This window comes from Pygoscelis adeliae, unplaced genomic scaffold, assembly GCF_000699105.1.
Source record: "Pygoscelis adeliae isolate BGI_AS28 unplaced genomic scaffold, ASM69910v1 Scaffold227, whole genome shotgun sequence".
In the NCBI taxonomy this organism is placed as follows: domain Eukaryota; kingdom Metazoa; phylum Chordata; class Aves; order Sphenisciformes; family Spheniscidae; genus Pygoscelis; species Pygoscelis adeliae.
Genome location: NW_008825100.1, coordinates 1,781,912 through 1,806,609, shown reverse-complemented (window position 1 = coordinate 1,806,609; position 24,698 = coordinate 1,781,912). Strand labels below are relative to the sequence as shown.

The 24,698-nt window shown below is 50.4% G+C and overlaps 1 protein-coding gene across 1 annotated transcript in view; it reads right to left on the bottom strand.

The window, feature by feature from the left end:
- Positions 1-24,698, bottom strand: part of ITGB5 (integrin, beta 5) — a 60,185-nt gene that overhangs the window by 23,126 nt on the left and 12,361 nt on the right. Inside the window, exons 3-9 of the mRNA XM_009327134.1 lie at positions 23,260-23,509; positions 19,257-19,425; positions 12,968-13,129; positions 11,398-11,493; positions 10,249-10,338; positions 6,084-6,218; positions 2,367-2,802 (exon numbers count right to left, since the gene is read on the bottom strand). Coding sequence (XP_009325409.1) covers positions 2,367-2,802; positions 6,084-6,218; positions 10,249-10,338; positions 11,398-11,493; positions 12,968-13,129; positions 19,257-19,425; positions 23,260-23,441 — 1,270 coding nt within the window. The 5' untranslated portion in view covers positions 23,442-23,509. The remainder of the gene's footprint in view (positions 1-2,366; positions 2,803-6,083; positions 6,219-10,248; positions 10,339-11,397; positions 11,494-12,967; positions 13,130-19,256; positions 19,426-23,259; positions 23,510-24,698) is intronic.

Genomic DNA, 24,698 nt, shown 5'->3' with positions numbered 1-24,698 from the left:
TTCTGCTGTTGCTAAAACCTGTTGGTGGGATTCAGCCTGCGAGAGTGGTGGGCACCAGGATGCCAGGGCCTTTCAGGGACAGACGTTGTGCCCAGGAGAAGACAGAGGGAGGTCAGGGTGTCATTTCTCCCCCTTGCAGGAACAAAAGCAGTGACAGGACCCCATGCGACCACTCCAGGGGACATCCTTAACCCAAGGTATGACCCAAACTCCCCTGGCTGCCAAGTCGACACATGCTGGTGGACTGAGATGTTCAGTGCCAAGCTGAACACACCGTCTTTTTCAAGCAGGCCCCATTTGTAGGGAGGAGAGAGCACACATCTGCTGGAAGCCACCAGAGATGCTTGTGTAGCAGAGGGCTGTTTGTTAGGCGCAGCTTTGGGCACAGCCCCGCTGTGCAAGCTCAGTCACTTCTGATGTCAGCCCAAAAGTCATGGCCCTCTTGGGCTGGCAAAACCACCTCAAAATGTTATGTCATTGGCACAGCGCTTGCTACAGCTCAGATTTAGCATCGTAATTGCTGGAATTTAAAAAAAAAAAGAGCCAACAAACCAACAGCAATAGAAATATCAGGAGGCATAGGGAGAATCACCCCATGCAGCTGTGTCGGACTCCATCCCGCCCCTGGAGCAAAGAGGCCACTTGGCCTACCCTTTATTTTCTTTCATAGCTATAAAAAGGACTTTTAAATGACTTTAAAAAAGTCTGGCAAATCCCAAACCAGCCATGCTGCTCTTCCCAGCACCAGAAGCCCTCCACAGGGACAGAAGAAAGCAGGTGCAACGGAAGAAAGACAGCTTGTTTTCCAGTGGAGCGGCAGAGCTCTGGCTCTCCTGATGAAATGGAAATTCAAGTAAAGGGATGTCCTCCTCTTGCAGTACCAACCGCTACACCGGTAACTTCCAACCTCTCTTTAGCATCACTGCCCTGCTTGCTATTAAATATACTCCTTTTGGGAGGGATGATGCTACCAAAGCAATATGGTCATATGGAGAACCCCCAGGCAGCGTTGCTCTCAATTACTTCACAGTTGAGTTTATTTTTTTCCCCATCTACCTTCAAATATACCTTTTTCCTGCTTGCTCATCCCTCTTTCCACTCCTGCATCAGCAAGGGGAGCTCCAACCCTCCTGGTCAGTGACAGCCACTGCGGGAGGTGGTACCTGCCTTTCTCACTGCCCTGCAATGGGGAGCCCCAGGGCAATGCCAAAAACTGGGGTATCGCCTGCCCCACCTTCAGCAGTGCTGAAACATCACTAGCCAGGCTACAGAAAAATGAGCACAAACGTCCTTTACCTGCCTAACACCACGATCGTCTCAAACAGCCAGAAACTTGCAACCAAAAGGTGCCCCATCACTGCCCAGCTCAGAAACCTGCAGGGCAAGATAAACAGCAGGAAAAAAACCCACCACTTCCCTGGAGAAAATGTGAAAAATAGGTATTTTCCCAAGCTTACACTTGTTTTGGAAATTTTGTCCAAGATTTTCAGTTAAGGAAATATTTGACTTGCTTGAAAGCAGGCAAGTTTTAAAGAATAACCTTTTGCCCAGCTCCAACTGAGGGAATTATGTCCGAGGGCTAATCCAGGCAATTACGTGCAAGGTAAATTATGTGACCTCAGGCTGACAAGGAATTAAAGCCGTTTTAGCAAACACAGCTAAATAACTCCTCTACCTTTGCTTAAGCAAAGCTGACTGGCTACATTTTTCCAAGTGAATGACTTGTTTTCTCAGTGGGCAGAAAAATCTATACATAAAACACCTTTAGGAATCTTCAACATGGATTTTCTCTAATAAGTAACAGACTGAAACACAACCTTCCTTTCACCTGCGCTGCACCAGTGGATTACTTCAAATGCTTCATCCTTAAAAAAAGATTGTTTCTGCCTATGCAGGGAAGGATGGAGCACATAGAAGAAATCCAACCTAAGAAGACACCAAAAAGCTTCAGAGGATTCAAGCCTGTGCTGGTTTACTCTTTCCTGGGGATACACTTCAGTGTGCAAGAGATGTGCATGGTTATGTCAAAAGAACAACAACAAAGCCAAGACTCTGCTCATCTCCGTGGGGCCTGGGCAAAGGACAAGCCTGCCAGGAGAGAGCCTTTCACTCTAACGCTGGAAACTCAGTTCTGATGGGGTTAATGCACTTTTTGCTCATTAGTGTGGATGCACTTAAACCTCTGCCTCCCTTTTTCCATCAAGAAAGGGAGCGCAGATCCCTCCAGAAACAGGGCAGATTTCGGCAGGCGGGGCAGGCGCAGCCCCTCGCACACCCTGCACACACCAGCCCAGCAGCCTTCCCCATTTCGGGGCAGTTTCCCCATCCCCGCAAAGCGGAGGGCGCAAGGGAGGAAAGGCTCCTACCTGAGCAGAGGATTCCCTTGTACCTGGCACAGGAGAAGTCATCACACTCGCAGAAGGGCCCATAGATGTTTCCGAACTCGCTCTCGTAGCAGAGGCACTGGTTGCAGCTGCACTCCCCTCTCCCGCTGCAGAGGGGCTTGCCCTCCGCCTCCCGGCACATGGCGTGGTGCATGTCCCCGCTGGCGCCCTCCTCGCACTCACACCTGGCCCCCAGGTAGCCGGCGTCGCACTCGCACAGCCCGCAGGCGTAGGTCCCATTGCCGCTGCACTTGCCACTGGCCGGCGCAGGCGCAGCCCGGCCAGTGCACCCGCAGAGGCAGTTGTAGGTCACCGCCACCTCCAGCGTGTCCCGAAAGCCAGCGGGCTTGATGGTGAAGGCATGGGAGGTGTCCTCGGCGGGGCAGCTCCGCGCCTCCACGGCCACCTCGAAGGAAACCTGGGGGGGGCAGGTTGAGGTGTAAGTTAACACGCACGGCCCCAGAACATCCATCAAGGGTGTCCCGGGAAGGGAGGCAGGAGGGAAAGGCAAATGTCCTGAGGAAAAGCCATGGAGCGATTCCCTGGAGCGGGGCCACACTCAGTGCATTGAGCTTCACTCCCAGGCGTGCAAAAAACCCCCCAAACAATTGCACATCTAGTGAGGGCATCTGCAGCTCAATGCAGTGACATCTGCCAGTCCCACAAGGGGTTTGGCATCCTTAACATTTTAAAACTCTTTACTGTCAGCCATTAGCAGCAATTTTCCCCATCAGGCACTGTTGGTTTCTGTGGAGCGGGAAGGAGCCTGCCTATTCCCATGAAATAAACAGGGCAAAACTCTAGAAAATAGCCCGGTTTTCATGCTATTGAAAATAAACAACTCTGTGGAAACCAAGCACTAGCAAGGATCTAACCAACGCAGCACAAGGCCCCGAGTTGCCTACAAGATCATGGATTTAGAAGGTTTTATGGGAATCCTGATCTGCACATACAGATATGCATCAGTCACACAGCCCCAAGCTTTCAGCACACTGCTAACGGGCCACTTCTGATGGATGCTTCTGTTAATACTGGCTTCAGAAGGGTGACACATCATTATATGGTTATACATCACCCCCCTACTCATTTTCTGTTGCTACAATCCAGTGTCAGGGATTTTCTCCTTGGGAAAACTAAGACTATCCTATGGTTGCTTGCTTGGCCCCCTATTTAATCCTGCTGTTTGGTGGGGTCTCGGGCCACCCAGCGCTGCCTAGAGCTGCTGGTTAGCAAAGAGGATTAACCTTATTCCAAGGAAATGAGCCCCCTTCCTAGGCATCAGGAGGGAATGATTTTTCTCTGGAGACATTTGGGGTCACCTCGAGCTCTCACTGCCTGCGCCATCCCGCATGCCAAGGGGTGATGTGCGGATGGACGGCGGCGCAGCAGCCACCTCCAGCCAGGAAAGCTGCGCTCTTTGAAGCCTCCCTTGACCTCCTCCCATTCCCAAGGCCTGAAGCAATTAGGCAACAAGCTCAAATTACAGAGGAGAAGGAGATCAGAAAGCAAGCTAAGGGGATCAGGGTAATCCTGCTCCCTTTCACCCACTGACACCCATGCCCCCAGGACTAAACACCAGCAGATTAGGCTCCAGTGCCAGCATTACCCTCTTTGGGGAAAGTTTCTTAGCAGGAGTCTAATCTTGATCCATGTGGAAGTAATGGGGCCAAGAGCAGCTGAACAGGAGGGGAAGGAGGGATGGGACCCCTGCGATCCTGTGGCATGTCTGCCTGTGCAGGCACCTCAATACTCCGGTGCACCAAAAATGGGAGAGGTACCAGTGCCGGCTCCCTGCCGCACCCCAAATCTTCTGCTGCCTGGGCAGAAGGTACCCCCAATTCATCCATATCAGGAGAGCCAGTCATTCCCACTCACGCCAGCAGCCTCTGCGGATACTGGCACGCATGTACCCGCTGCCAAACCCCTTTATAGCATGAGCTGCAGTGGCTGTAGCGACCCCCCTGCTCGTGCCAAAGCTGGGAGCCCAGGATCAACCACCAGATTAACTCTGCTACCTCGGAGGCTCGGGCTTTGCTGTGGGAACAAGGAGGGCACGTGGCTAGCGTGGCACTGCTCCAGGGATTGATTTTACCCACTGATCGGAGATCCAGTAAATTCAGCTAAAAAAGCTGAGGCCACCTCCCTTTTTAACACTTCGCATGATCCTTATTTGGCAGGGCAAAAATCCAGCTACTGTTGACTCTTTCGAACTATTTTTATATGCCTCGGCGCTTAGAGCTCTGGTATGTTTGCAGAGCCACTCTTCTCAAATAAGGCAATCAGGCTGCTAACGAACCCACACCCGCGTCCTTGCAGACAGCAAAAGCCTGGAGAAGGGGAGGGGACTCCCCACTGGTCTGAGCCCTCCCGCCCCAGCCCTGCAGCCCAGCCACTCGTTTATCTATATCAATATTAAATTTTAACAAGCAAAGCTTCGCTTCTCTGTTTTTTTATAAAAAAGCACAGGATGGATTATGCCATGTATACTGTTAACATTAAGGGGCAAACTATGTTTTCAGTCTGTGCTGTCATCCAGTAACCCTAGGAACTGGACGCAGGAGAGGAGCGTTGCTGCCTTTCTGAGCACCCTGTCTTTTTTTGCAATACCTCCGAAGTTAACCATGATATCTTCACTCTGGGAAAGACAGGTTTAGATTAGAATCCTAGAATCATTTAGATTGGAAAAGACCCTTAAGACCATCGAGTCCAACCGTTAACCTAGTGCTGCCAAGTCCACCGCTAAACCATGTCCCTCAGCGCCTCATCTACCCGTCTTTTAAATATTTCCAGGGATGGTGACTCAACCACTTCCCTGGGCAGCCTGTTCCAACGCTTGACAACTCTTTTAGTGAAGAAATTTTTCCTCACGTCCAATCTAAACCTCCCCTGGTGCAACTTGAGGCCATTTCCTCTCGTCCTATCGCTCTTTACTTGGGAGAAGAGAACGACACCCACCTCGCTACAACCTCCTTTCAGGTAGCTGTAGAGAGCGATGAGGTCTCCCCTCAGCCTCCTCTTCTCCAGGCTAAACAGTCCCAGCTCCCTCAGCCGCTCCTCATAAGACTTGTTCTCCAGACCCCTCACCAGCCTCGTTGCCCTTCTCTGGACACGCTCCAGCACCTCAATGTCCTCCTTGTAGTGAGGGGCCCAAAACTGAACACAGTATTCGAGGTGCGGCCTCACCAGTGCCAAGTACAGGGGCACAATCACTTCCCTACTCCTGCTGGCCACACTATTGCTGATACAGGCCAGGATGCTAATACAAGCCAGGATTCTCAAACAATAAGAAGAAAACCTTGAATATTTAACAGACTAGGAAAAGACCAGCAGACCACAGCAATAAAAATTTCACAGGTAAGAGGGTGACATGAATTTCTGGATTATGGGAAAAAAAAGCCCATTCTTGACTACTGCATCCCGCTGCCTGATCAAGACCTTTTGGCTCAGGGTGCTGTAGACAAGACGCCTGTATTGCTTCTTTCTTCACAGCTGACCTTGGGCTGATCTATACCATGCAGAGCCACTTTTAGCAGAGCCGCTCTCAGTGGGTTTCCATACTAATGTGGCACGGCATGAGGACAGCAGAGGAAGATGAGCAAAGCTGTATTTTATTGCCCGGGACCACTCACTGAGAGAGGTAAGCGGCTGCACGGGGGGTGAAACAGCCTCTCCAGGGGATGCACTGAATGGCAGACTCACCGTATCTCCTATTTTGAGATCTCCGCACTTCCTGAGCCCGGGATAGGACAAACCGTCCTGGCACGTGGCAGTGAAGGTCAAGCCAATGTCCTCAGGGCTGTCCCAGACTGTGAGCTCCACCTTGGACCGAATACTCTAGAAACACAACGGGAAAGCAAACTGTCAGGTTCCCAAAGGCGGGGGGGTTTCCTCTGCTTTAGTCTCTTCTCCTGATGTTTCCAGAGGGAGGCTAGGACATCTGTGCACCTATATGAAAAAAAAATCACCTGTGCACACACATTGACATTTGAGTTTGACTTAAACAGCTCAGGAGACTTCTGATGAATGCAACTAGAGTCACGGGGAGCTGCCTACCACCCCTGCGGGTGGCTTATGCCCTCTAGGACAGACGTGATGACCACTGTAGGCAGCACTGAAAAGATACGGATGCACAAGAAAAGGAAGGAAGAAAACATTCTCGACCACAAATCGAGCACCTCTGAGCCAAAGATCAGAGCCTCGTGCACACATCTGCACCTCCTCCTCCCCATCAACCAGCCCCTTAGCAAAGCACAAAGCCTCATTCTCCACTGGCAGTTGTCCTGTGACGTCCATTGTACTGCATAGAGAAGGTGTAAACCTGCACTAACTCTGTCCTTCTTTCTTGATTTCACCCAACTTGTCAGAAAAATGTATTTTCCCTCTTTGGAGAAAATGCCAGACAAAAAGTACCCTTTCAGATGCATCAGCTGGAAACACCACCATGGGGCAAAAAAAAAGAAAAATCTCTTCCTTTGTGAAACTTTTCAAAGTGAAAAATGTTTTCCATCAGCGAGGTTTTGGTATGCTCCTACCCCCTTTCTTCTGCTTCTCATCTCTCTACCCTGCTGCACACACAGACTTTTAAAGTCAAAACAAAATGAAGTTTATAAGTATTAATTCGGAATGAGGTTGTTTTGCTTCATTCTTCCAATGGCTGGAACTGATTTTTTTTTTTATGAGTGGTGTCCAAAAAAGACAAAGGTTTTCAAAATGGAGCTTTTTGTACAAATACATTTATTTTCCAAAGCCAGCTTGCAGCTTCATCCCTCTCCCCCTTGTCCCCATCCCTCACTGAAGTGGCCAGATTAAGGAAAAGCGCTAATTTGGACTTCTTGCCAGTCCATGTGATATCAAAACCAGGGTTCACGCACCAGCAAAGAGCTAACGCTTTTGGAAACGGGCAGGAAATAAGTGAGTTTTGGCTGGGTGAATTAAACAGCCCTTGAGGAAAAAAAGGAGTAATTTCCCATCTCTCCACTGTAACGGAGGAGCCGTTCATGGGGTGGCAGTTTGGACTGTACGAAGCATCCATCGCCTGCGGGCTGAACACCGCGTGTGTCGGTAAAGCCGAACATACTGCTCTGCCCAAAGTTATCCCATAGAAATTAGCTGTCACACTGATACGCTCTCCCGTCTTCCTGCCCAGAGCATCTCATTTGGGGCATGGCAGAAGACAGGACACCAGGCCAGACCTCGCTACGACCTTGCGTGGGCTCTTCCTATGTTTTTACACAGATGCCAAGATTTCTTGTTAGCCCTATATAGTAATGTTATTAGCTTAATTGTAATGCTATTATTATTAGCCACTTTGCACCGTTACACAGCAATACCTTCTCACAGCACTGCAGCCTCTGCTAAGGGCGACTGCCGAGTTTGCTGCTGTGTTGTTTGTTTGGTGGCCCCCAAGCCTGCAGTGCCTTCAGGGATGAGCGGAGGATGCTGGAGAGACCTAGAGGAAGGACCTGGCCCTGAGATGGAGGAATGTCTCTGCCTGAAATAAAGCTGTCTGCTATAGCCTGGGGGAAATTCAAAGGATGGATCGTTTCAGTGTAAAAACAAGGAAATCCCGAACCGGCAGCAGCTCCAGAACAGCTGATGTGAAGGCCACCCACCGCCTGTCACGGGAAACCCATTGGTGCTGTAACAAGAAACACATCCCGGACCTGCCTGGATTGGGTTTAGGAAAGTGGTTTTTAAACCAGCATCCCGTTTGCTGCCTTCAGTCCAAACCCAGCCTGCGTGCCCGGGCAGAGACCCTCAGTGCTATGCCAGCCCGGGCACAGCCCCCCTAGGAGCCTCTCCATCTCGCAGGAGTGTCAAGGTCTGGGGGAAGGGTTTTTCTTAGTGAGAACAGAGAAAAAAAGCCATTCCTGTTCTCTTTTGCTTCACGCCCCCCCCAGATGAGGGAAAGGCGACAGCATGCTGGGCAGAAGAAAAAGGGAAAAATGGAAGATGAAGAGATGGTGGAAAGCGATCTTGAGGGTAACGTAAGCCCTGACCAAGTCTGATGTATGCATCGGTGGAGGGAAGCAGACGAGAAAGGATCAGAGATGGCCAAAGCACGGAAGGGGAGAGGCCCAGCCCAGGCCCAGAGCACCAGCCACTGCCACCCCACAGGAGAAGACGGTCCCTGTCGCAGATGAAGGGTTTCTCCAGGCTCAGAATTTCGTTTCCGTGAGGAATAAAAAAAGGTTCACTCCCACTTGGGGAACAGAAATTTTAGCCTTCTCCCTCAGTGATAATTTCCTCCTTCATTTCAGGAAAAAAACAAAGCTACTGAGAGGAGACGGGCTGGGCAGGCACCAGGTTTCCCGCGTCCCCAGGCTGCCCGCAGCACAGGCAGGAGCTGCCAGCTCCCGGCAGCACACCTTGGAGTCCCAGCTCGCACCCACCACCCAGCTGAACAGGCAAGAAACCAGCCCCTGTCTCAACAGCAGCTCATCCCGCGATGCTCCTTCTGTGGGGCACCTTGGTCTCAGCATCCTGGTGGTTTCCAGCCAGCTGCACTGCAAAGCTCACAAGCAAAGAGAGGGAGGGAGCAGGGGTGGGGTCATCAGATCCCCAAAGGTTTTCATCAGCTTATATCTATCTGCAAGAGCTTGAGGGGTGGTGAAATGGAGGCACATATGCATGTTACATCTGGGAAACTGAGGCAAAGGGAGGTTTTCATGCGATGGTGGCGAGACCACATGCAAAGTCAACGTGGAGTGAACATTCATTTCTTTCTCCCCAGCCAAGCATCTTAGCCACAAGACCCTCCTTCCTCAAGGGGAGAAACTGGGACAACCGGGCTTTTGTTTTGCAGCATCTCCAGGGCCTTGATAGCAGCATTAGCTGCTCATTGCCTTTCCTCAGAGGGTGAAGCTTTGGGAACCACTCTTCCCAAGGACATAACCAAATGCTGCTTTAACTGCAGGGAGCTGTGGGGGAGAGAAAGATGAACATTACAGGTCATGCAAAGCACAGCACAATCCTTAGGTGACTTCTGGATCTGTAAACTCCTCCAAAGAAGTCCTTCCTCACTCCCTTGAACTAACCAAGGAGTTACCAAGTAGAGCTTGCAGCCATCGAAAGCTGTGTTCACAGGTCCCATGCATGAAGAACCCTACCTGAAGGCTGACCCATTACGGGGTCAGATCTCCATGCCCAGCACCAAAACAGCAATATTCTTCCAGGAGCATGAAAAATCGACCCGTAAGAATTCAGGGAGAAGTCAACAGAAATGTTGACAACTAACTACCCAACGAACGTGCAATTTAGCTGCTTCTAATTGATCTGCTTCCCTGATCTCCATGGAGATAGACAACATCAGGTCAGCAGTACAACTGCAGGTCCTTTGCTGTCCTCCATGGGCCCCATTGTGGCAGGGCAGGCTGCACTGGCAACACCACATAGGCAGGGCTCCTTTGGGCTCCAAGAGACATGGTGATGCTCATGGGGTGCTGAGGACCAACTTGTGCTGCACGGAGACCAATGCAAGGATGCGACCTTAGCTGGAGCCTGGTCACATCCTTGGGAGGCCTCTGAACATCAGACAGCAAAGAAATAATGTATTTTACTTACTGGTAGGGTGCTCCGAGAGAGAATTGTTTTAGAGCAAGGCTGTATTTTGAGGGTAATTCTGCACATGAGAGATGTGAGGTGAAATCTCTGCTTCACCGCAGGCTCCCTTGGGTATCCCCGTGCTCCTTCTCCACCTCACACAGCTTGTTTCCCTCCCCAGGGTGGATGCCCCAGCTCTGCCAGCGTGTGGAGGACCGGTGAGGGAGGTGGCCAAGCCGGGTGGAGCACGCCAGGGAGAGGCGAGCCAGCTGAGCTCTTGGTGTTTCGCATGACAGCAGCTGCAGTATTAAAATGCACTTACGTTGTAGGCCTTGACGATCAGCTCGATGATATTCTTGGAGTCTTTGTGCAAAATCTCCACTGTTGTCCCAGGAATCAAGGCGGTAAAGTTCTTGGGAAAAAAAAAAGAAAATGAAAGAAAATGCTGAGATGCAGAGAGGAAAGCAGAGGGCGAGGAGGGACCGACCCCACACCAGGGACACCAGCCACACCCCTGCCCCATCGTCCGATGGTGTACATGGTCAGCTTGGCTCCCATTAACGTGAAGCTTTTGAAAGCAAAGCATTGCTAACACAGCACGTCAAATGCTAAACAAAGCTCATGGCCACGGGATGGGGACTAACGGACCCAGGGCTGCTGCCAAGGGAGGCAAAACCCAGCTGCTGTGCACTCAGGAGAGCTGGCACCGTGGGGAGGGAGGTGCAGCTGCCCCGTCTCACCTCACAACCCACGAGCATCCCTGGAGAGGGGGTGGAGAATGAGCTCAGCCCTCCCGCTCTCCACGGGTGAGCGGCAGCGTCTCGACTGTAGCAACGCGGCTGCTTGTTGTTTTTGCTCGAGCCTCGAGAGCTGGAGCAGAGTTTTCCGAAAGCGACCCCGCCTGAAACACCTCCCCACATCCGCAGAGGAGCAAAACCCCACGGGACAGCTCCAGACACAGGCCGGCCCTTGCGGCTTGGGTCACCTTTTTCTTTCGAGGGAGTTCAAATTGTATGTGGCGCGTCGGGGGCCTGGACTCTGTGATGGAAAAACACAGCTGGGCAGAAACGCTGCGTGCGATTAGGTAATGGGATTAAGTCACTGCAGAATGGGTTGAACAGGTTTCTGCTCTCTCGCATGCTGCACGGCTGGCAGCCACCCAAACATCAAGATTAAGCTGGAGTCTATTTTAGGTCTTCACATGCTCACCAACATATATATCTCTTTGCTCTAAGAAGCTTTAGTGCTTTTCGCTGAAACAACTAGCGGGGAGGGCCGGCGGGCTGAGCCTCGCCTGCCTGCATCTGCCTGCCCCTGCCAGCCCCATGGGCAGCGCGTGGCCACGTGCGCTTGTGCGTGCGGCCGCACACATGAGCGCTTGCGGCTGCCTCCGCTCCACGGTGCTGACAGGAAGATGCTTTCACGAGGCATTTAAATCTCCCCCCAGCCCGGGCGGCTCGGCGGCGCTTACCTTGTACAGGACGTAATGACTTTTTGTAACAGCAAAAATCAGGTGGATGTTGTTTTCAGCAAGTTTCTCCCCAAGAAGCGCCAGGGAAGGATAATCCTAGGGGCACAAAAAGGGCAGAAAGACTGATGCGTAACACAGAAACAAAGACTAATTTCATTGCTCTTCTCCCCCCAACAGCAAAATTCGTTCCAGACACATAGCATGTTTCGCTGCAGGATGAAGTCCCTGACGTACCAGCACAATCCCATCTGAAATAGTAGAAATTCTGTCATCCCTTAAGTAATTCTGCTGTGCCTTTCACTAGAATATATGACTGACAACACCACTAGCTACAGCAACACCTGAAATGCTGGATTTCTTTCTTTCCTCTTTCTGCTTTGCCATCAGCAGACACACGTGTGTAATAAGCTGGCTGCTATCTCCAGGGATGCGACGCAAGGAGGTCTAGAACTGCAGTAAGTGGAAATGTATGATTTTTCTCCCAAAGCAGAAACACCCATCGCCTGCTCTTTCTGCATACTGGAACCATAAAGAGATTACGATAAGCTCTTTAATTCTGCAGACTTCCCAGACAGAGAGGATGGCAGGAAGATACTGCTCTAGCTACCCACAAGCAACAGAATAATGAACCAGGGCTCACTTTCAAGAGACCAGCTTGAGTTTAAAACCCCAGGCTTCTTCTGAAGCGCTGTCCTCATTTAAAAACACCTTATTTACTTGCAGACTGGAGGGCTGATTGAGAGCCTCCAAGACTCAAACATGGAAACAGCAAGGCAGCATCCCCATGCCAGCTACCCAGCGTAACTCCACGTCAGTACGAGGGCTGTGCTCCCTTATGTATACACTTGCTAGGATTGCACCGGGGGTGGAAAGAGGGTTTATCTGAGGATCCCAGCCTCTGGCCATAATGCAGCCATCCAGAAACACCTCCTCTTAGGGGGCGACATCCCTGCAGGACCAAAAATCATTAAGTAGTGCTTGTGACCTGCTGAATAAAGCACCCTTCTGCAGAAGGATGTGATAATTAGGTGGCAGACAAGTGCTCATTCACCCCAGAAGTTTCCTCCACTGAGTTTAAATTAATAATAAATAGACAAGTGGGCCCTTTTAAGACCTCTGTGAGTGTTGAGCTCAAAGGCTGTAAATGGGAGGAGCGTCCTGTTGTGCTTGCTATTGTAGCCACACCAAGGTAGGCTCAGCTTCCCCGGGGAGAAGCTGACAATTCACTGGACATTTTAGAAAAGAGATGACATATTTGATGTTTCCTCTACACTTTGCAGCAAATATGATGCTCTTCAGGACACCAAGTTACTTTTCCCTCCCTTGCAATGAGCCTTGAAGAAACCTGCTAAGCTCCTAACCTATTTTTGAGCATCACAGAAGCATTCACTGCAGGGGGATGCCCAAGGGGAACGGCAAATTTTATTTGCAAACTGCAGAACTGGGTAAAACCATGCTGGTCAGAGGCTACATTTGACAAAAGCTGCTGGAGTTGGGGGTGGCTGGTCTCCAGAGAGGTCCACCAACACCCCAAAGTCTCTGAGGCCTGGCCCCCCATGTTCCCCCTCACCAGCTGGCTGGACGCGCCATACTCGTTGGCTTCGTTCAGGTGGCACTGGCCGTCGTGGGGCTGCACCAGCCCCCCCAGCTTCCCATCCAGGGCTATGTGGGGCACGTCATCCGTCGTGAAGACCAGCAGGTGAGACGCCTCCTTACGCCAGCCGATCTTCTCCTGGGGGAAAACAAACCCTGTGAGACAGTCGGTCTGCCCCTGCCAAGCCTACGCTTCGCCCCTTGCCTTGCACGTGGTCCCAGCCACGCTCCCATCCAGCAGCAGACCATTAGCACTAAATAGAAGAGTACCATGCTCCTGTCCACCCATCCCTGGCAAGAAAACAAAACGTCAGGGGCCCATCTAGCATTTCCCAACATCTTCTAACACACTTACTTAAAAAGGCTTGAGGAGGTATGTGGACTGTCCACCAGACCTTCTCTACCCAGATCCAAGAATAAGAATTTCAGCTGCTTTTATAGCCAAAGGAGACCTGCCAAATTCCTCCACACATATTTAATCTGACCTTGTTTCCTCAGCTCCGCAGAGCGGCCAAGCCAACAGCAAGAGCTGCAATATCCCCGCTCAGCATTTTCATTACTGCCCGCTCATAAAGGCTGTTCCTGAGCTGTGATGCACAAAGTGAGGTCCCTGCCTGAGGGTGCTGGCTTTGGTGCACCCACATGCATGCACATGCATGCACAGGCACTCTGCCCCAGTCCCCTTCTGCACACATCTTCTGGAAGCGATGGTGTCTCCAAGCCTCCTGCAATTTCATTGTGCAACCACTACGCGTGCCCTGAACAGCTCAATCCCCCTGCACCACAGCCCAGAAGAGCAGGGGCACACGCACCTGGAGCAGAGCGCAGCAGTGGGAGCTTTGGCAGTGGTTGCCTGCACTAATCCACGCACAACTGCCCCGCACAGCTCTGCTGTGAGCAACTTCTGCATATTTAAAAACATGCTAATTCCAAGCCATGCTCTAGTGGTCCCTATGAAAGCACTGAGATGTCAAGCACAGCACAGGAAGTGTCCTCTGAACCCTCCTTGGTCCCTCTGAGTAAGGACCAGACATTATTACCATCTTTGCATGGAGAGAGATGCAGGGACAGATTTTTTTCAAGTAAAGGGATAAGATTTAGACGATAAACATTTCCCTCCCACGGAGCTTCCCCAGGTTTCCGGCTTTGCATCGGCTCGAGAAGCAGATCTGCGCCTACAACAGCACACTGAAGCAGTTTGTTGCAATGGAAGTGGAAGGAAATGGAGAAGCCCAAAGGAAATATTTGGAAACCATAGCGCTGCAGCACACTCCCCTGGCTCGCTGGCTGCTCCCACTGCCAACTCGTGCCAAGCCAGGTGGGCTGAAGTCCCACCTGCCAACCACGGCAGGGAGATCCTGCCGCGGCAGAGACTGGAGCCAGAAAGCCCCATCTCCCAGAGCTTCCCCTTGGGCTGGCCACCCTGCCCATCTGCCGGCAAAGACATAGCCCCACGCCTTCCCTCCCCACACACATTCAGCATCCCTCCAGCCCCTGGCTCAGAGCAACAGCGCAAATCCCTTGGAAAGGGATGAGGGAAAAGCTGGTAAAAGCTTACTGATGGGAAGGCAGGGCAGATGAATATACCCAACTCCTCCAGAGCTCACTGCTCAGCCTATTTAGCAACATCTGACATCTGCCTTGTTCCACAGTAAGATGCTAGCCTACGAGCTGCCTCAGCCCAGCTGCAAAGACACTTCCTATAGAAAGCGCTGGTGTGGGCAGGGCAAGAGGGCAGAGCAGGCAGAAGGATGAAGAATCACGGCTGCCAGTGCAATTTTTGCCTGCAAATGTGAGTCACAGCCCAAAGCCTGCTGATCTTTCTGATAAATATAACTCTTGCTTCAGGGACACTATTCCAGGGTAGATTCCTTTTTCCTCCCTATTGCAGAAGATATTCTTTCTTTAATGGTATTTTAAAGACCTACGCAATGCAAGTAAGGCCATAGGAAGAAATCTTTGGCAACACACATCCTTTGCCGTGTACCAGCACATTACAGTCCAGCTCAGTATGCAGCGAGGACTTTTTTGCTCTGGGAAGCAGGAGTCGTTCCACTGAAGTGACCCCACTGGACAAAAGGCAAAATCTTCATGCCAAAATGTAGTGTCTTAAGAAGTCAACCCAAAAGTGATTACGACTCTAACAATGCGGGAAGCAGTTGTTGGTCTACTCAGCCACCAGACAGAAGCCCATCCAGTTCACTTTCCTTTGTGTATCCAAAGCTGATTTCTTTTCTTTTTAAACAATTGAGGCCAAGAAAGTCCCGAAGAGATTAAAAGGATTAATTTGAGTTTCATTTCCTTAGAAATGTGGTACGCACAAAGAAAATGAGCTGCATTCAAGCAGCAGTTATGAAGCCACTTCAGGGATAATGCTTCTGTTCACCTGCCTGCTAAGCCCACCTTTAATTCTCAGGCTAAGCACCCCTTTCCAGACAAACTCTCCGTGTCTCCGACACACACTTTCCCATGTAAACAACATCAGAAAAAGCTTTGGTTGCTCAGTTCAGGAACTCGCTTCCAAAAAGCAACGAGCTCCCACAGTATCAGTGCCAATATCAGGGCACTGAGAGCATCTGATGCCTTGGAGCATCGGACCAGGGTGTCTCAGATGAGGTGGCCGAGCCGGTGCCGATGCCACACCAAAAAGAGCTGGAGACCTACGGAAAAAGCACCCGGAGAGGCCAGCGCACTGAGGAGCCGCCGCATCTCACGCTGCCTCCGCCAGCAGCTTGCAGGCGCTGGAAAATACAGCTCTTCAGCACGCAGTTTCCACCGCAAAACCCAGAGCAGCACTCTGCTCCATTTAAAACAAATAACCAAAAAGACTTTCATTTATTTTTACTGGACTGGGATTGTTGAACAAAAAACCTGCACTGACGTCTGCCCCCTCGTCTGGTTTTTGATCTTCATGGGATAAAAAAGGATTTTGAAAGCAGGGGTGGGACCTGACCCAAAGCAGAGTGACGTGGGAAGACACGTCTCCGCAGGGCTGGGCACACTACAGATCCACGCTCCTGCGACCAGCTGCAGTTGCCTCCCATACCCTGAAAGGCCAGCTTCTCACTCCTTACAGCCAACAGTGACTGGCAAAACTGCCACAGCTATCTCAGCATAGCCCAGCCCTCCAAATCCTATTGAAAAGGCTGCAAAACCCTGCATCAGTATTTCCAAGCCTGAAATAAATATCTAAATTTATGCTTTGGGTGCTGAATAAAAAGGGCTCAATTGCCAAGACATCAACTGCCAGGAGACCCCCCTGGATTCATCAATATGTCTAAAACCCCACTAGTTTCTCAGGTGTAGGCCTTTTTGGAAGCAAGGAATAGATACAGGTGCAAGACAAGTATGCCTTAGAGATTAAAAGCCAAAACCTCCTTCGTTTTGCATCGCTCTGAAAGGCACCTCAGTGTCTCCCAGATGTCTTGGCCATCTCCATGTAGCAAGCACCCGTCAAAACTCTTTCAAAAGACACTTTATTTTCTAATCCAGCATTATCTCCTTGCTGCATCTTAGTATATAAGATCTGAAACTTATATATACCACCAAGCCATACGATGCTTGCACTTAAAGAATGGCAGAAAACCAAAATACTGCAAATGGAAAATATAATTGCAGAAGGTTGATTAATATTCCTGGCTAACCATTTTAGCATCAGGATAAAGGCTTATTGTCTCTGGCTCTTTCATTGCCTCCAGAATAACATTTACCATATCTTCATCTTTCAGAAAGGAGCCAAACCCCGGGCCTGCTCGTTAGTCTGTATTAGCTGTGCAAACTTTCCCCACTCCTCGGGTTGAAAACCAGGCCAAAAAATGACTTGTGCATTACAGAGCTCTTAGAAAGCTCATGCAGAAGAAATGCTTGATATGAATTACAGTATAAAAATACCTAGTCAACAGAGTAGGTATTGTTTCTGACACCTCAGCGCTTGAAGGGGAGAAGACCACACTCGGACACCGTGGCTTGGAAATAGTGAGGCTCTGCCATGCCACCGCCAGCTCTCCCCGGGATGCCCCCATTGATGCCACAAACTCTGCTGCTGAGCACAAAGTACTTCACGGTCAACACGCTGCATTGCCCCGAAGGCAGGGGACTTTCTAAGGTCATAACTGCCTTAAGTCTTGGGTTTTGAATATGGTAGAGAGGGTGAAAGCTGGAAAAAGCTGGAGCATGCCAGAGAGAGGCAATGGGGTGCCACAGTAGTGATGAGGAAACCCACCCCAGAAGGCACCAAGGTACCTGTATGCTGGTCACCCTGCACCAAGGAAAACAGCTCCTCAGTTACCAGAAAGTACTGTCCGTGCAGGGTTTAGTCCCCATGATACTTCATTAATCACCACTGGATGCAAAGCACCATTCATTGCAGCAAAGAGCATCCTCACTAGGAAGTGACACTTCACTGCCACCCCAGATGTCTGCCACCTTCACCCGCCTCGATGGTGTTGAGCCCCACCACAACCCGCAGCCGCCGACTGGTCTGGGCCATCACTCGGCCACTGTGACAGAAACTAATCACAAAGCTCCTGTTTTGGCTGTAGGGCTTAGGAGGTCAATCAGCTGGCCTAAAATTTTGGCTGTTCTAACTCTGGATGGACAGAACCTTTGCTGCTCGTGCCTATGATCACCAGGCAGCTGCTCCGCCAGCAAGGGGCTGCCAAGGCAGCACAAGTTGCGGTGCAGCCAGTTCTCCTGCCTCACACGCCAGTCCCATGGACTTTCTTTGCCACCCCCAAGCTCCGGTAATTAATTAACCACCGCGGCTGCCGAAATTCCTCTGTCATGACCTGCCACATCACGCCAAGGGCCACACAAGCACACATGCTCACCTCTGCTCACCCTTCCTAGAGGATGCTCAGTCCTGAATTTAGATGGCACCAGCATCTAAATTCATCTTCTGAATTTAGAAGGGACCAGGCTGAGCACTCAAGAACCACAAAGATTTTGGTTCCTCGCCAACAGTTTGAGACTGGCACAAATGTGCAGGAAATATCTTGCAGGTCTCCTGCCTTCCAGCAACACCTCCAAAATGAGCCCTGGTGATACACATCGCAGTATTTCTGAAACGTTGTCCCATTTTTGCAATAACGTGGTGGAAGGGACTGCAAAAAACCACATGGTGGGTGGCACATCTGAGTCACCATCCTGAGATGTCTCTGCTCTAACCATGAGAGCCACCTCTCCAAAACTGAGAAGCACTTTATACCCAGATGAGTATCGGGAGCAGCACTGTAGTTGCGCCAACAACAATATCTGTGCCAGGATGGGAGAGGGAAGATGAGTGTTGGGTGGCACCAGATCCAACAGGGCAGGTTCAATCCTGTCACGAACATGAAGCGTAAATGCAGCCAACCCAGGTGAGGGCAGATCTGGTTTCCCACAAGCCTGCGTCCCAGCACTCCTGCAGACGATGCCTATCTCCTGGCTCCCACAATCCAGACTCAGAAGAAAACACGCCCATCAAAAAGGACAATGCAAGGCTGGAGCAAACAAAAACAAAACTGTATGTCAAGAGGGGAAAAACCAACCAGAGCTGTCTCTGGCGAGCAGAGCAGCTCAGCCACATGGCAGAGGGGAGCAAACACTTCCATCCCTGACACACAAAGGAATACAGAGCAACCCACCTGAAGGTCTTCAAGCAAACATCTCCAAAAACCCTAAGGACATGGCTAACATGGCACTAAGCTAACGAACTCTGTCTTTAATTACTGTGCACAGCTCCAGTTTTTCTGACAATAAGGGAGGGCAGGCTATCAGTGCCTGGAGGTGGGATCATCCAGCCTCACACGCCCAAGGGGGCGGGTAAGAGCAGCAGGAACCAGCTCCAACCCTCAACACGGGTCAACTGATGCAAGATGTGTTTGACACACACTTAAGAAACGCATTAAGCCAACACACACTGCTGCTGCACACAAGTGTGCATGAATCTTAAAGGATTTCATCCCAGGTGCTCAGGGATCAGCACCTACAAGTCTAATCACACAATGAAATCTCAGCCCTAAATTTGCATTTGCAAAAGCTCTGTTTTTACCCTTTTAAACTAGAAAAGACATTAACCTTTTTTCCTTTGCCTTTTCATGTACAAAAGCACATGAAAACAATAGCCTCTACTTTTGAAGGCGTCTCTCATGGTTTCTGCAAGAAAAATTTAGTAGTTACTTTCAAGAAATGGCATACTGAAGCCTTACCCTGGTCAAAGAACAGAGCAGAAGAAACCTCCTCCTCTTTTGCTTTGCCTTTAAACCCCAGAAATCCGAGCGACTCACCTTGCACACGGCAGCCTGCAAAATCGCATCAAAACCACCCTCTGGAGCATCTCGGTTGCGGGAAACCTTCTGTTTCTGAACTTCTTCGTTGAAACGGTCAACTTTATCTGTTAGGGACAAGAGGTGGCGGAAGCCAAAGGATGGGACGCAGCTGGGGAACAGCTTGTAACTGCAGGAGGAACAGAGGAGTGGTCAGGTAGGAGGAACCCCACCAGCAGCCAAGAGCTGCAGAAGCTCCTAACTCTACCAGGCTGGTCTCCAAACCTCTGTTCAGAGGGATGAAATACTTCCACAAGGCTTCATGTTTTGGACACTTTGATTTCTGACTATTTATCTACAAAACTCTACAGTAGAGCCCATCTTTTTGGTTCCCCACCCAGGGTCTTTGAGCAGCTGAAGTTTCCAGAGATCTCACCAGGACCAAACGTCTCTCTCCACGTAAGGTCCGAGTGGAGACACCAAGCCCCGGGCCATGCAGCTCTGGAGTTTCAGCACCCATAAAGTGGTTTTCACACTGGAAGTCTGCAGTGCAGGATGCGACCCACAGTGATGCAGGGGGCACATTGTGGCAGGAGGGCCAGAGCCATCCTCCCCAGCAGCCCAGGATGGCAGGTTGGTGTCAAAGGGCACCACGCAGGAGCATCACTGCCGACAGCTACTTTTCCCCTATTTTTCAACATGCATTTTCACTCTGTCATCCAGTTTCCTTAGCAATACGTGCCACCCTGTACCCACTGCACATCACCAGGCACCTGGCAATTGCACACCACGAGATGTGTTAATAACTAACACCAACTCATGCATCCTCCCACTCTCCCTGCAAGGCCAGTGAGCAAACACCATCTCCGCTTTTCAGAGCGCCGCTGTAGCGGAAAGGTAGGAGTGGCATCCTAAGGCAGAGAAATGCCTCGGCAGGCTACCAGGAAAACTTCTTTTTCCACACAAAACAGTCGGGAGGCAGCTTTGGTGCTCACCACGTGGATGGGAGAGCTCAATAGAGCAGCTCCTGCGGCATGGGAAATCAGTGAGTGTGTGCAGGGAAGAGGGACGAGAAGTGTTAAGAAGAAAATGTGTTTAAAAAGGAGTTGGGCTGGCACTAATTCACTCTTATCTTCAAAGATAAAACCCGGAGAACAATTAAAGGCCTCTGCTGACACATGACCCACTATGGGTAAGCTGTAAGAGGCTTTTTACACAAAGGAGTATTTAAGATTTACCACTGCTGGGACCTCAAATCCCTCATAAGGGACCCAGAGCAGGGATTTCCACCCGCACAGCCATGCACACACCTAACCATGGGGCAGGTCCCACTGCCCTGGGCCCGGCTGGCAATTAGAGCCATCCCTTGTGATCAGCCCCACGTTCAGACTTGCATCCCCCTCGCATCCAGGGCCAAGGCAAGCAGCATACGATGTCTGAAACCTCTGCATTGCAGGGTCTCAGTAAGCAGCCCTTAACTCATACGATACATCTGGGTGCTCGGTTTGCCAGAGCCCTGGTCCAGGAAGAAAACACTGACACACTATAGGGTCCCACATCCCATGAAGATGTATAATTTAATCCTTTTTTGTTTGTTTTACACTCCAGGTTTGCTGGCAGAAGCTGCAGGCAGCAGCAGGACTGACGATGGATAGCTGAGTGACTACGCAAGGGCACACAGCAGTGTGGGTGGGTTATCTCAGGCTGTAACCTCCACAAGTCGTATCACAGATAGATGGGCAATTGGGCGTTCAGTCAAACTCTCTGCCTTCCTTATCTTTTTTAATTTAGTGTTTGTTTCCTTTGTATTATCTCTTCAATGACACCGTGGCTGTGAGAGGCCACATCCTGGCTCCCTGGGAGGTCCCAGCTGGGATGCTGAGCCAGGAGCAGGGGCGAGCAGTGAACTGGGGTGGGATGGAGGAGGCACAAGGGATCCCAGCCAGACCCCACACGAAAACACAGCCACACCTGACCCAGACGGCCATCACCATGAGGAAGAGAAGGAGGAGAGAGCCTCGACTGGGGACAAAAAACACCCACCACAGCTCATGTTTACTTGCAGCTTTTTTCAGATGCGAGCAGGCCACTGGACAAAGTCTGCTTTGACACCAGAAATAGCTGCAAACAAAACCCCACCTCGCTGCCACATCAGCGAGCCACCTGGCAGCAGCGACAGCCCACTTGCAGAGCAGGCAGGGGAAGGCAACGCCGCTGGAGAACAACGAGGAGCCAGCACCCCTGGTTTGGATGAAGAGGAGACAGATGGTGACTGGAAGGGAGCGCCCACCAGATGAGCTGCCTTGGGCAATCCTTCCTAAATGGTTTCCCAAGACCAGGCTGGCTTAATGTAACCCATAAACAGAATAGCAACCACCTGGGTAAAGTCAAAAAGACATGCAGATAGCCTGATCATGGTGGGAGAAGACAAGGCAACAGTTCTGGATGCCCTCAATGAAAGAGCATCAGCAGTTTCAGGCATGCCTCGCTGCAGAATTGTCCAGCTCCATCCTCTCCTCCTCTCTCATCCCTGCCCTCCCCTCCTGCTCCTTTCACCCTATTTCACTTGGCAAAAGCCATGTCACTTCAATTAAGTCACACACCAGCCAAAAAATGTTTCCGAGATTTCCCCCACTGGAGCGAAACCTTGTCCCTGCCCGCGAGCAACATGAGCAGGTGATGGAGACTGAGGAGGACACAGATGACTAAGCGCATCCGTCTGAGGCCACGCCAAATTTTTGGGAGGAAGTGCTATGAAGAGCGTGGTGTATGGTGCCGTGGCAGAAGAGAGCCACCTCCCTGGCTCAGTCAGCATGGTCAGTTTTGGCTATGCTTCACGGCCAAAGCATGAGTTTTTAGTGTTAAAATCTATTTGATTTTCCTCTTCGGACAGAACTGGTGAAAAAAGAATACAGATAATTTTGTCTGGTCAATGGTCAATGTGCAATGAGATGCCAAATGCTTGGTCAATGCCAAAAGTTGGCCTAGAAACTCATAGCTGATGCAAGCTCCCTTTAATCTGCCTCTCATATGGAAAACTTAAAGGATGCACACTTGCAGAGCTTGGCATCCATCTGTGCTGTGATCTTACAATGTAAGTACCCACGAATGGCTCAAACAAAAGTGCTAACCTTACTGCCCTTACATGACCAGGAAGCACCCCAAGGATGGATGAGGTGAAGACAGCACCGTGAAGGTAAATGTCAACAGTGACATTCTCCCAGGAGAGCACTTGCTGCTGTATCCATCCTTTCCTGCCAACATCCAAACCCATCTGAGCCTGGACACCCTCCACTACACTCAATTTCACTCCGGCATAATCCTTGATTCAATGGACTTGATCCCGACTCCAGCGGTTAAAGGGCAAACAAAAAGACTCTAGCAAAAAAAAAAAAAAAAGAGGAAGACTGATGCCACCGCAAAGCAAACCGCACCATTTGTGTCTTTTGCGACTGCCAGTTTGCTTTCCTTCCACAGCAATTAAGATGAAAAAACCTGTCTGACATCTTCAAAACACGTTGCAAGAACTCATTAATCAGTCCTACAGGCCCTCACAAATCTCACTTCCCCCAAACACTTCTGTTGGGAAGGTCTTACATTGCCTCGGTCTCCTTATCTGTAAAATGGAGACAAAGAGCTTAATTGATCTACTCAAGGCCAAACTATGACTCAGAGCTAGGATCAGAAATCAGGAATTTCTGGCTCTTGCTCCTTTTTCTTAAAGTCTGTAAAAAAGCCTGCTATGTCTGCATCCTCTTCAGGTACTTAAAAATAGCTTCAGGCTCCGATACAACAGTTTCTCATCTCTAGATGCAGAGATCTCCCAACAGCCACTGCAAAATTGGAAGTTGTCCTATTTTGAATCGCTCTAGAACATAACAGCAACAGCCGTGGCTAATCAGCATTCCCAAAAGCCGGGGCTTAAGTGTGGTTCATTATTTAAAACAAGAATGGGAAGAGAAGACTGCAGCCAGGCTCTGTGCAAACACAGGGCTTGTCCCTTTGGGGTACACCTACCACTTACCCAATGCAGGGATTGTTTTGGTATCTTGGTGCCGTGTAGGAGAAAGGAGAAATGTTTTTGTCCACAAAAGATCCAAACCCCAGCCGGAAATTGCTAGTGAGCTTTCGCATCTCTTCAGCCAGCTTGGTCCCCAGATTGCGAATATTATCTAGGTCGTCATTCATGGACAGGGAGAGATCCATCAGGTAGTAGAGGTCCACGGGATAGTCCTCCACCTGCCGAACCTGAACTCGGAAGGAGGTCCGGTCACCTGCACACACACAAGAGTTGAGAGCGGTGAAAAGGAAACTCTCGGCACACATAAAATCCAGACCGCAGGCTTTTTTCCGCCCCCCCCTGCAGAACAGACAGATCGCTTCCAAAGAAGAGGGTGAGGGGAATAAGCTTTTCCAAATCCATCCCTTAGGAGACTAATAGGAAAGCAGGTAATGACTTTGGGTCCTTTTAAGCTATGTAGTGTACTGGCTGGCAAGAAAAAGACACATCTATAGAGTGCATGTCTCTATTTCACTTTGGAGATATGGGAAAGGGTCTTTCCATCTCAGCTGAGAGAACGTCTAAGGGGGGACACATGAAAAATGCTGCTGCCCCAGACTGTGTACAGTCTAGGGGCATTTTCTCAGAAAACTGGAAATAAAAGCAAACAGAGTGAACCTCACATGGATGTTTCATGGACTACTGAAAGAGGGACCCTGTACACGCTTACTTGGGCATGTCCTCAAAGCAAACCAGGAGCAGTCCAAGAAGTCCTGCACAAAAGAGAGAAGGAGGTGGAGCAGGAGAAGGAGGAGGGTCAGGAGAAAACAGCCGGCATGAGATGAATGCAAGATGTCCTCTGAACTGTGCAGGGAAGTCAAGTTGAAGCAGACACAGAAGAAACACCTTTGAAAAGGACCTCTCCCCCAAAAAAGAGCCGTGCCACCATCATTCAGGAGAAAGCAGGGCAAAAGGGAAGTGAACTGGAAAAAGAAGGTTGTTAGGGTCACCCAGGGAAGTACAGAAGCAGAGATGAAGCTTCCTGAAGTGATGAACACAAGGGAAGGAGCTGACAGGGCTGAGTCACAGGTTGCACAAATGTGAAGAAGAGCAGAGGAAAGCTTTTCCCCTCACCTTCCCCTTTGCCAAACTGCTTTCAGAGATGCCCTCCAGAAGGGGTGCCCGGGAGGGGAGGCCACCACTGGCACTGCCCACGCCTCGAAAAAGGTGAAGTGGCTTCAGAGTGAACTCAACTTCACACCAGACGGACCTCAGTGGAGCCAGAGAGGAGGTGGCAAATGTTTGCCTTACGCTTTGCTGAGAGGGGTCTAAATGGAAACCACAGACTCCGGCACTCTCAAACCCCAGGCTGGTTTGGAGATTCCACGTCCCCAGCTGCCACCTCAGCCCCTTTTCCAGCTCAGTGGGGTCTCAGATCCAGGGACTCAGATCCTCTCAAGACC